Source organism: Pavona decussata, unplaced genomic scaffold, assembly GCF_977016875.1.
Source record: "Pavona decussata unplaced genomic scaffold, jaPavDecu1.1 SCAFFOLD_16, whole genome shotgun sequence".
NCBI lineage: Eukaryota > Metazoa > Cnidaria > Anthozoa > Scleractinia > Agariciidae > Pavona > Pavona decussata.
Window position 1 is genome coordinate 3499454 of NW_028145439.1, and position 13047 is coordinate 3512500.

At 38.0% G+C, this 13047-nt stretch overlaps 1 protein-coding gene across 1 annotated transcript in view; it reads right to left on the reverse strand.

Moving 5' to 3' along the window:
• Positions 1 to 3286: 3286 nt before the first annotated feature.
• The window catches only part of LOC146487395 (GPI ethanolamine phosphate transferase, stabilizing subunit-like), a 10669-nt gene continuing 908 nt past the window's right edge, over positions 3287 to 13047 (reverse strand). The window contains exons 2-5 of the mRNA XM_085088760.1: positions 11856 to 11947; positions 8134 to 8250; positions 5077 to 5185; positions 3287 to 3896 (exon numbers count right to left, since the gene is read on the reverse strand). Of these exons, the coding sequence (XP_084944886.1) occupies positions 3789 to 3896; positions 5077 to 5185; positions 8134 to 8250; positions 11856 to 11947 (426 nt within the window). The 3' untranslated portion in view covers positions 3287 to 3788. The remainder of the gene's footprint in view (positions 3897 to 5076; positions 5186 to 8133; positions 8251 to 11855; positions 11948 to 13047) is intronic.

The following is a 13047-nucleotide window of genomic DNA, read 5'->3' on the forward strand; positions in this document are numbered from 1 at the left end:
AACTAATTATTGCTAGTCTCTAAGATGTTCATTTTTATCAGTCAACAGAGTTGATAAGATATAATTTGGCCACCGTTAAGAGATTCGAGTGCTGACGTTTTGGCGTTAGCTCTTCGTGATTCGCTTTGACAAAGGCCTAACGCACGAAACGTCAGGACTAAAATCTCTTTACGGTGGCCAAATTACCTTATTGGCCCCTGTTGACTGATAAAACTAAACATTCGTTTCCACTCCCTCACCGACGCAGCACCACAGGACGCTAATCCCTTTATCTATTCAAATAAAGACTGCCGAGGATAAAATAACCGAGAAATGGCTGTCTCTATTATTTTACGTTGTTATCACCACATCGCTGTCTGGATTAAAAAATGCACCCGATAAAATATCTATTTCTACAGGTTTTCTAGTCACAATCATTCCTCAGTCATATGAAGCAAGTTATTAGTTCTCGGTCACTGTTGCTACCGCCATTTCGGTTTCCTTTCTTCTCTCTCCCATCGGGAACAGCTTTCATTACAGAGCAGTTATGTTTTAAGACTCTGTAAACCAAATAGATAGCCTGCGTGGCAGACGCGGGGGAGGGAAAAAAGCAAATCGTGCGCGCGCGCGAAACGACGCGCTACCCTCGGGTTCACGCGCGTGCTTGCTTCCCCTCTTCCCGCCTCAACAATCAGGGGGCTGACGGGCCAGTGATTCGGACCGACACAGAAAACATGCCTGCGCAAGACGTTGAAAGTAAATGTTTTTTTCCTCTCGAATGTTTACAATTTTGGTAACAGAACATTCTCTAGACCCTGGGTTTTCTTTCCACTTCACGCACTGTCTCCTATCTAGCTTTTAGAGTGACGTCAGGCTGTCAAAAGCCTTGCAAACATTTCAACACTGCGCATGTGCGTTGACATACAGCCGCGCTCAAAAATATTGTTGACTATGGTGGACGTGTCGTGGATATTTTCCGCGACGTACATTTCCTTCGCAGAATTTCACTCCAGTCTCACAACTTCACACGCAAAAGCGCATTGTCTTTTTTTTTCGAAAATCGGAAATATTTTAATATTTCTAACTAGAATATCAACTAAAGAATTGAAAGCTGAGATGTGGTAACATTTTAGAAATGTAGCCCAGAACGGTGCGAAAATTAACAGTTTACAAGCTTTTGCTGCTCTTGGTCTAATTTCGGGAGAACATGCAAGCTGTGGCGAAACTTGAAATGTCACCAAATAATTTGCCACGCAAATTTAAAAAATTCTTCGTGACCAAGTTTCCTCGATCCGAGCGTTCGTTGTATCGACTCGTGGCATGCGAACAAAGAAAGTAACTTGGCCAAAAAATTTTTCATTTTGGAGTACATGTAATTTGAACCTCCTCAAGCTTGCTTTTACCAGGAGCTCATTGATGGGTAATGGGCTCCTGGTTTAACTTTACTTTTCGGTTTAAGGACTCCCTCCCCTCCCCTCGCCTCCCCCCACCACCACCCTGTCCATAGATTTGTCAGTCAAAAAAAATTATATAATAAAAAAAGATAATAATAACAATGGTGATAATGATGATGATGATGATGATAATGATGATGATGATGATGATGATGATGATGATGATGATGATGATGATGATGATGATAATAATAATAGTAATAGTAATAACTGAAATTAAAAACACAAACTAAAGCTAAATTTGACCAATATTTTCCTAGTACTGACTTCACCGCGTTCAATCAAATCTATGTCCTTACTATATTTTACCTTTTGCTTCTAACTTGAAGGATAGGTTTTAAAAAGTGCCCACGGTGTGTAAACCTGTAAACTAAGAAAGGTGAGATTCCTTCCCCCTTTTTCCGTGGGGGAGTAGTAGAATTTATGTGCTGATATGATACAACACAACAACACAACAAAATTTCATTTTGTTTCAAGATCAGTTGCTAAGATCCTCTCCATAGAAGAAAGGGGAAGAAAAGCAAAATGGGTTACATGTACTGACTTCACACCAAATGCATGATTTTTTTCATTTCATAGCTAGAAACTGTTTCAATAAACATTAGGCCATCCGACTCCTTTAGTAGGCTCCATTTCCGCCATTTAGTAGGCTCCATTTCTGCCGGAGCTCTTTCATGCTTTAACCCGTTTTTTTCTTACGTGGACTCCCTCTTCCTTCTTTTGAAGTCATCAGTTTTGTTTCGCATGACCCTTCGCCAACCCATCTTACCCCCCAAAACCTCAACGTTCTCTAACAAATTTCTTGCCTTACGTGAGCTAGTTTTGTTCACTTCTCGGGGAGTGGATTTTCTTTAAATCATTCTATTGTTATTTCCAAGTCTTTGATCCTAGTATCCTTGTCCTAGCTCAAGTCAACGCACAAGTCTGCGTACCGAAAGAACATAGCCCTTTCACAAGTTATCAAGGAAAAGAAAATGATTCTTCTTCTCAAACAACAAAGTTCACTTAATTATAAGCAGCAATGTTTGTACTCACCTTAGACCGAGCTGAGGGTAAATTACGACCAATTTGCTGTTTAATTTCCTGTTGTTTCTTGTTGTTTAACGCGCTAAATCTTGCCTCTTTATAGCGTGGAAATATTTCACGGCTATAAATGGTCATCCGAATACTGCTGTCATTGAAGCATATGGCGGCCCGGACGCATACATCAGAATTTTATTTGCTCACTTTGTTTTGTTCATGTGTGAACCGAGATGAAGTCCCAAAACAACGCTTACAGTCAAATGGTTTTTTTTTTCTTCTTACTTCTTCTCTTTTTTAATTTTCCAGCAAATAAAATGCCATTTGTAAAGGTGAACGTGCACGAAAGTTCCGGATGTCGAACGCCGGAATGTAGACAATATATTTCTCATCCTATTTTGACCATCCAGGACGCAGATTAAAAGCAAGAAAACTATATATGTATTTACCCAGTCTTGGACCCGACATAAATAACTTGAATCTGGTTTGTCCTAACTAGGATATAACTTTTCTCGCAGCTTTTGAACTAAATTTTAAATTTAACGAGTACCTAAAAAGAGCAATCGGTAAATTCTCTAAATTACTAAAGTACTGTAGCAGCATTTATTGCACGCTTGGTTTATCTTTTAGATATTTCTTTGTCTTCCTTCTTGTTTTCTTTTTCCATTGCTTGGGAATGAAGTTCCTCGCCTTAGGATATTACATGACAGCTTCTAATACATGTAGTATACCCGTCTCCCAATGAGGAGGGGGTGGAAGACGGGGGAATTGGCGGGGGGGGGGGGGGAGAGGAAACTGTTTTCCGGTAGTCAATAAAGCTAATATGGAATACCTGAAGAAGAACAACCTCATTTATTTTTCGCCTGCATGACTAGCACATGAGCGGAACAAGGCCGAAAATGGAAATCGTCTCAACCTTCAACCTTATCCGGTCCAAAAGTTTACAGATTGTGTTCCAGGATATCTGTATTAACAATCTCAGTCAGCTTTGATTAGCTGCTCCGTAAGACTCTCTCTTATTTCATGCATTGGCATTCTTTACAGGTTTCCTTCGAATTCAGGTCCAGTTTAAGCGTTTTCAGATTTCCAGTTCTTTCACCTGCAAATCTTCCTCTGTAAGAAACCAGCTGAGTTCAACCTTAGAAACGGGGCAGGTTTCTGTAAGCACCCAGCCAAAAATGGCACGGCGATGCTCCCTGGTTTAGCAGGGTGAGCGCTATATCTGCCCTGATTTTTCAACTCTTGCCCCTACAGTAGTCATCAACTCCTGTATCTTACATCAAATGAGCAATGTTCGTGACAGTCGAACTTCACATTACAAGAACTTCGCGTGCATTAACGTGGGCGGAACCGTTTTTCATTCAAAGCAAACGTCACTGCTGAGGCCCCCAAGCCTATGATGTAACCAACAATGGCTCCAATCACACAGGGAATCGGCCAGACCTAAGGAAAAAAGTACAAAAAAGTACATGCATGCCTGTGAGGTTTATCTGGATAGCTAAAGACCTACGGTCGCGAATCTCTCCTAACGGCCATTAACCTTCCGGCAAGTGTTCTTGTCCCCACTTGGTTCTCATTCACACAGCGCCTATAACTAAAGCCGTCCCCATAACGACCATCTCTCTACACCGAGCGGATACTTCTGTCCTAAGGGTGGGTCATTGCAGAAGGATTCAGCAGACACAATCTTAAAATCCTGCTTCTTAAGGACGGTGCCTATTAATACCGAAGTATTTTTGTGCGGTTTATTACTATGCGGGAAAAGCAGATCTTAGCAAGGCCTATTGGAATCCAAAAAGAAAATTGGGGGTAACCACGCATTTTTCAGAGATAATTAAACATTGGTATCTCTAAAAAACGTCAAAATATAAAGCAATGTATGGGATTTTTTTCCTAAATTGAAGCCTAATTATCTCTGAAAAATGCATGGTTACCCCCAAATTTCTTTTGAGATACCAAAAGCATTTGGTAAGTTCTGCTTTCTCCGTATACTTTTTAAACCGCGCAAAAATATTCCTGTATTAGTAGGCACCACCTATAGGAAAACCGAGTATCTCGTGATGTGCAGAACGTATGCGCAGTAACAATAGTAGGCACCGTCCTTAAGTTTTTCATACCCCATAGAATATTCCAAATCTCTTGCACCAAAAGCCCTATACATATGAACCCTTAACAAGTCTGCCAAAAAACTGTTTTATTTTAAACATAACAGTTGTAGTGGCCCTTGGTTATAAGTCAAATGCAGTCAAATGCTACAGTTGCCTTAAGCCTCATTTTTCTGACATGTACATTACAGCGTATATAATGAGAATGATGTATTATTCAATAAGTGATACAGGCATACTCGGAAAAAAACAGAGTGCTTCTATCCGGAGTCTACAGGAGACTCGTGGGAGCTAAGGCTATTAAACTAGGTTCATGGAAAAAACATGCTGCATACTGCTAGGATTGGAATGTCATGTGTGGCATATGCGCAATGGAATAAATGCGATGGAATATTTTAAGCCTGGTGAATAAATGAGAATGATGTATTATTCAATACGTGACACAGGCATACTCGGGAAAATATATCATCTATTTCAAAGCATTAATCAAGACAAACCCTGTCCCCTCCCTGCCTAACCTGCCAGGGTCGATCCCAGTCCAAAGGGATTGGAAAAGCTCCAAGCCATGCTCCAATGAGGGTACATACGATTGAACATTGAAAATAAGCTTCTGGGGTAGCATCGGACCTAAACGACAAGAAAGAATCTCTCATTAACACTGTACTATAATCACCTCTTTTGTGATCCTTTTGTCAAAAACAGCCAACTTTAGAGTTCAATAATATCATCTCTGAAATTAAGCCTTCCAGCTAAAAAAATGAAAACAGATATAGCTTTCTCATGAAAAGAGAGCCCGTATGCGAAAATGCGGCGATTTTTGACTGAGCACTTCTTTTTCCAGCAAAATCACTGTTCCTTTTTTTGCCCCAAGCCCTTCAATTATTTTACAAGCACTGGTTGGATATGAATGATAGATAGCGATATTCATATTATATCCAACAAGCACAAGTGGAATAATTTTTTATTTAAATCAACCAAGAAATATTGCTACATGTAGATCTTGCTAAAATGATTTCGCTTTGGAAGAACAATGGTCCCTATTCTTGGGCATGGTATAATGGCTGTTGTTATATACCTAGACCCACTCAACAAAACAAGCACGGTGATTGGTTGATTCTCGGTCACGTTCTCCGATCAAAAATGTATCCTGACCGGGATACAATTCCGCAGTTGTTGCCCTCTCAGTTGTTTGTTTGTTTCTTTTGCTGTGATTGTTGAAGGGCAACTAGTTAGTTTTGTTTTCCCTCGAGTCCTGATGTTTCGCTTGATGAACATCAGCACTCTCAGGAAAACAAAACTAACTGTTTCCCTTGGGACCATGCATTAAATGTATAATATACCATGGCCGATAAACCAATAAAAACTCTGGAACTGCATTATCCAATGCCAATGTTTTTAATAATAGTACTTATTTCATGTACCCAAGTAGGTACACGGTAGACATGGTGTTCGTAGTACATGTACAAGTAAAGTTCTTGGTTTGTTTCATAAATTTGTAAAGAAATCAGTCAAGCAACAAGTTTGTTATTTTCTTGAATTCATGAGACTTGATGCTCTACTCAATTGTGGATGACTGAGCCTTGATCCTTGGAATTCGATCCTCAAGAGGTTTGAGTATTGAGGAACAAGACTTGAAACAGACTGTCAACTTACTGTTGACCAGCACTGTATGTGCCAAGGGTAAGTTTAAGAGTTTGTCTTTTGAGGCAAGCATAGTACTGTAGGTAATAGAGAATCATTTACGGATATAAGTTATTGATTTCCAAAATTTTCACCTGCCAGATTTGGGATTCAGCCTATTCACAAGGACTATGCTTCATGAGTTCCAGTCATGCCTGCGTAGCTTTATCATGCTAGACTGTGAGTAGTTGTTATGTAACATATCAAACACGAGAACGTGTGTTTCATCAGACATCCAAACACTAAGAAGTGACACTGAGTGTTTGGATATCTGATGAAACACACTTTCAAGTGTTTGATATGGCTTCTCAAATAAATGATCAATAATTCTTGGAGAAATTCAAGGCTAAAGTTGGCAAAATTTTAGGGTAATTAGGAATACATATCCAAACCATGGTCATGATTTTCTTTGTTTTCTCTTGATGAATCATGAATGAGGTTGAGAAGTTTTCTTCAAAGACAGTGGGATGCATGATGTGAAAATCAACAGATGGGGCAATCTATGTGCAGTAAGGGGCATGTGGTGCTGTGGCTTCACCACTCACTGCTATTACATTTTTTACCACAATTGTTTCTAATCTCGCAATCTGATTGGCTAATTTTCCGTTGTCGATAAGAGTCTAGACAATGCTGCTCACGTCAATCAGCGCGCGGAAATTTTGACAGTTATTGTAAAAAATTTCTTTGACGTTGATATTGTGGTAAAAAACAAATCAAATGTGGTTTAGCGTTGTCTGCACTCTTATCGACAACAGTATTTGTCATCACAGTGGTCAAAATTTGTTGTGCGCTCACGAGGCGCACAACATTTTGACCACTGTGATGACGAATATCGTTGTTGATAAGAGTGCAGACAACGCTAAACCACATTCGATTTGTTAAGCTTTTTCTTAATTCTCATGGTGCACACTCCAGTACCTATGAAGAAAAAAGTATGGCTTCTCCAGTCCCATTGCCCATTCCCAAGTTCATAAAGGGACTGGGCCCTAGTTTACACATTGTTCAAATTGCATCACATGAAGAAATGAACCCCACCGCCAGAAAGATCACAAAAAAGTTAGTAAGTTTACCAAGTTTGGCTATGTTTCACAACATAGTACTTAACCAGGCTGTGACCTGTCAAAGGTCACCCACATTCCAAACTTGTAAATGTCTCTAATTCTGAGATGACGTCCCCCAAAGCCATACAAAGTCTCTAATTTTTTCTGATTTTTGAAAGCCCTCTAGATCATAGTCCGTGCTGGTTTTTGGGCATAAAATTCAAGGAGTATTCAAGCACTAAAAACTGAGTTTTCAAGGAGTATTCCAGGCAAGTTTACTTTGTTTTGCACTGTGTTTTGAAATTCTTTCATTGGTCAATAGCAATTTTAAAAAAGCTCCCCCGGATATAATTAAACCCCAATTTTGAAATCTGCGCTCAATCCCTAAATTACTTTGATACAATCCTACATTATTTCCCATCCGAACAAAAATTCAAGGAGTTTTCATTATTTTCAGCGCACTTTCAGCAGAAACTCTTCTTTTCAAAGGCTTTTCAAGCGCCCTTGAAATCTAAAATTAAATTCCAGAGCTTTTCAAGGACTTCAAGGAGTAGCACGAACCATTTGCATGGTTGCAAACTGACGATTGAACCTCAAACTTGGCAAACTGACTAGTTTTAATGTGATCTTTCTTGTGATGGGCTCCAATTTCTGACATTTCTGATTAAATGAAAATTTAAAAGCTTGTCCCCAGTCTTCATTTGAACTTGAAGACTAAGGAAAAGACAGCCTGACTGAGTGGCAGAAAATGTCTACTTGTTGTCAAGTGCTACTTATCTCCAGAGCATTGTTTATGGTTTGTAATAATTATTGTACACATACACTGTATGTACATGTATCCATGTTTTCACTTACCACGTGCTGAAAAAGATCTTTGGTAACAGTTCTAACTGTACTCCTAACAGACTACAGGCAGGGAGTATGATCAGATGTGACATCAATAACGCCCAGCAGAAAGTCTCCTCACTCTGCCTGTTGGCAATAAACAAAAATGATCAATTGAAGGAGTGCATGGAATAAGGCCCTGAGCGACTTTTGATGTAAGGTCAAATTCTCTTTTTGTTTCATATTAGCAAATACAAGGCAAATTGGAAGGAGAATCTAGTAATTTGTCAGAAGTCACATACTTCTTTTAGGGCTTTTTTCCAGGCATCCCTTCAAGAGCTCAGGGCATAACCAACTTATTCTGCATTTCAGATCACATTTTGACTTGTTTCAGCTCAGATCCACCAAAGTTTTGGACAGCGGTCTTAAATTCCTTCAGGAAAACGTTGCTCCAATATTTTCTCATCCACTGTTTTGTACTTCGCGAGCAATAAAAACCTACATGTATGATTATGGGCAAGATTTCTGTTTTTACTACAAAACCAAGTGAACCAATGAATTTTGCACTGAGTGTAAGGAAATGGGAAATGAGAAACCACAAGAGGCAAAGAATAAATCTTTGACCTTGGTGGAAATCACAACCATGACCTCTGGATTTGATCAACCATTGCACTACTAACAGATCATGTACAGTACAGTCTGCCTGAGTTTTTGCACTCAAATGTATCTCACGCTTGTTCACACTTATCACATAAGCACAACATTACAAAGGGGAAAAAAAGGGTTTCTTCTCTTGTGCTTGTGCTGTGTTTATCTCACACCAGTCCACACGCAATTTTACATACACCCACAAGTGGGAACCAGAGTTTAACCCATTAACCCCTAATATCAAAGAACAAATTCTTCTATCTTGTCCCCATAATTTTCTCATAAAAGTAATGGGGAGAGGTTATTAAAATGTCAAGAAAATTCACCTTGGGTGATCATATCCTTAATTCTCATGACCTCAGGGGTTGCATAAGCATGGAATTACATGGAGAAATTAATTTGATTTTGATCACTGTTAGGGCTTAAAGGTGGCATCTTCAGGATAAACCTACATGTACAGCTGTAAGATTTTTTTTTAGTCCTTAGAAACTAAGGACGAAATACAACTGTAAAACAATGGGCTGAGTGTGACAAGGTCCATGCACCATGAACTCAAGCCAAATACTATACTGTGCGCGCACCTTGAAGCCACTCACTTAAAGTAAGTGGGTTCAAGTTGCACATACAGTAAAGTGAGGGGGTTCAAGTTGCACATACAGTATAGTAAAAACTAATATCAATGTCCTGTTACAAATAATAGGGATAGTTTAATCTGTCCTGACCCAGAAATTTAACTCCCTACAGTGAACCTGCCAAATTATAAGGATAAGCCATTAATGTGGACCATTTTTGGGCATCAAACAGTGCAACGACAACATCTAGTGTAACACCAGTCAACAAAGTAGTAACAACAGAACACAATTCCAACAGCTGAGCAAATGCTTAAACCAAGAGAACTGGTGATTTACAAAGGAACACAAATTCGCATAGATAAGATGGCGGATTAAGGAAGTTACATGTCAAAAAAACGTTCAGGCACAATGACATCTGGGTAATAACTGAGTCCACTTACTGCTGTGCGTGCGGCTCACTAATAGTTAAAATAAAACCAACACAACAAACAATGCCTAATCATTGGTGCAATACTACAGTTTGCTGTCTTGCTGTCTTGCTCTCTCACTCAATCAATCAATTATTCAGGGGCTTTAATAATTTTCAGAGCCAAGTAAAGTAGTGGGTGGCAATCAGGCCCCAGTCGTTCAAAGGCCGGATAACTTTATCCAGTAGATAAGTCACTATCCGACAGTTTCAATCTGTGCAAAGATTTCAGTATTTCCTCTTGTACAAGCTTTTATGCACACTCTAACCACATTTAAGTTTGGGAGTGTACGAAAACCTTGGACAACGTTTAACGTGAAGTATATTTTAGACCCTGAACAGTGCCTTATCCAGTGGATAAAGTTATCTGGCCTTTGAACAACTGGGGCCTGGTAAATTATATCTCATTTCAGCAAAAATCAAGGCAAGGAGAGTAGCCCCTTTAGTTAATTTAGTAAGTGTGAGAACCACAAAAGTACCACTGACAATAATAATTGTGGTACTGTTGTGATTATTTTTTTGACTTTCTGATGTGGCACTAATATTCAAGTGTGGTATTTATATTATCAGTGGGGTGTGGGGAACTTCTTAAATATTAAAAATCCACAGTTTAAAAACATTTCTGAAGAAAAGTAAATAAAAATTATTCTATCTACAGTGTAACTTCTTAAGTTTTCTATAAAACTTCAATGACAGAACAAAAAATTGCCTTAAAATGTTACGAATTTAATGTAATATTAGGTCGTTGTAGTTATAGCTATTATGATCAGATAATGTAATCATAGAAACATGTAAGTAACCCTTTAATTCAATTATAGCTGACTGCAATGTGGTTAATAAACAGTCTATTAATTTTTATTTCAGTTTTCAACCATCAGCCAAAAATCCATGACTTTTCCCAGCCTGGAATGCAACTGTCAAATTCCATGACTTTCCATCACCTTTCCGTGAAGTGTGTGAGTTTGTTTTAAACAGTAAAATTATATGGTACACTGTAGCTGGCTTCTAGTGAAAAACCAAGCGCTGACAATAATATTACATATTAGATTATGGCACTGATAATAATAATAATAATAATAATAATAATAATAATAATAATAATAATAATAATAATAAAACTGTGTCTGAAGCATAACTAACATAAGTGTTGTATTTATTATAGTTAGTATTTTAGTATTGTAGTAATGTTACTATATTGTAAATAGTGTTACGCATTGTTAGAAATTTAGTTTTGTAAGTAATTGTTAGTATTGTAAGCAGTGTTAGTGTTGTAAGTAATGTGTGGTACTTCAATGAAGGAAAAAGACATTAAAAAAAAAAAAACTGTGTCTGAGACAACAAAGTACGGGCCATTACGCTGGGAGCTCGAGCAGAGATATCCTGAATGTCGTGTGACACAGTTCAATATTATTGTGGATGTACAGTACTCAGAGGTTACTCAAGAGATGTCAGGAAGGCACTTGAAGAGTTAGTGGGAGATAAAAGCAACACAATAGCTCTGCAGATACAGAAGTCAGTCATCACAAACTCACTCAATATTGCGAGGTGTTTTAAGCTTTTGAAATAAGTAATGGATATTAGGCGTTTTATTATTACTTTTTTTTTAAGTGTTTTCATTATGGGAACAGAAGTTTTGGTATTTAGATTGAGGATTTTATGGATAGTAAATAGTTTTAGAATTTAATTACTAGGATCTTTATGATTAGGAGTTGGGACAATTTTGTAAATACTTCCTGAACTTCATTTATTTTTAGTATTTTTCTCGATTAGTAAGTTTAGATAATGTTGTAATTGTTTTTTAAATTTGATTAATTTTAATTGTGTAGTTATTAGTAACTTAAGTATTTAAATAATTGTTCCTGAAAAGCCCCATTGGGGAGGTAACAATAAAGTATGTATGTATGTATGTATGTATGTATGTATGTATGTATGTATGTAATTGTTAGGACTTTGGTCGTTGCATTGATTGGCTACGGCTGGCCACCCAATCATTGTTTAGGAAATCTGAGCATCCAGAAGTTTTTACTGCCATTATAATAATTACTATTATTATTATTGTAACATACTCTGAGACTGGTGCTCCAAACAAGACTGCAATAACATGAAAAGCGACAGATGATCCAAGCAATATGATGATGAGCTTGAGGAACTGGATTGCCTGTAAAAAAAAGAATCCTTAGTGGTAAATATTTTTAGGAAAAACATAACTTTTCCTAATGACTAAATGTCTGTCTGTCCATATTTATTTGATTAACCACCCTGGGTACTTATTTATTTTTATGTCCATGAGGGTGGGCACTCATTTGAGCTGGGCACTTATTATTTTCCCAACATTCTCAGTAGGCCAAATTGTACTGTCTGTTAGTTTTACGTAATAAAAATGTTATTAACAGCAAAAGAACAAGTTTATTTCGCTTCAACAAGACAAAACAAAGTGCAAAATCTAACATACATACTACAGTGCACGCCTTTTCTTGCTTTATGTACTTTGACACTGGTGAGTAAGCCCCATTTCATCTCAGTTTTCTGTAACTTGTAATATAGTCAAACGTGACCATTGTTTTGCTTCAAGGGCTCTTTTTAATTGTGTCTGACAGGGCTCGAAATAATTTCCGGAGAGTCTCCGAACATCACGACCGGCCAAATTCATTTTAGCTTGGTCACATATCGTTTCTGTCCAGTCAAATTTATAACATAAATAACTCTAAAACAGGGGCCCAATAAGCAAAACTGGCATTATATCTTTCCAAAAAAGTCGTTGCTTACAGCTTATAGCACTTTAACGCATTCAGAGTCAACAATAAAAATAAATTACAGCGGCGAAATGAAAATAAGCTTATGTGTATTAAATAAACTAACTAATAAATTAACTAGGGTAATAAAAGTGAAAATATTTTTAATTTTGTGACTGGAAGTGCATGAACCCCAATATCTGTTTCAATGCGCGAATTGAAAACAACGGTTCTAGTGGCATTTCACCCAGGATTTCAGATCAAAGTTTAGCAATACACAGCAGCTCGCTACATACTGATAACAACTGAAGCACTGAACAGCATGAAACTTTTAATTTATTTCACTTCAATACATGTAAGATTAAATGCGACCGGTCAACATGGCCGGCAAGACAAAAGGTTGACCGGTCAACTCCCCAATCATTCCGGACATTGTCCGTTGACCGGCTGTAATTTCAAGCCCTGTCTGAGGCATATATCGCTATATTTAGTTTCAAAATGTAAAGGCCTGGCTAAACTAGGAAAC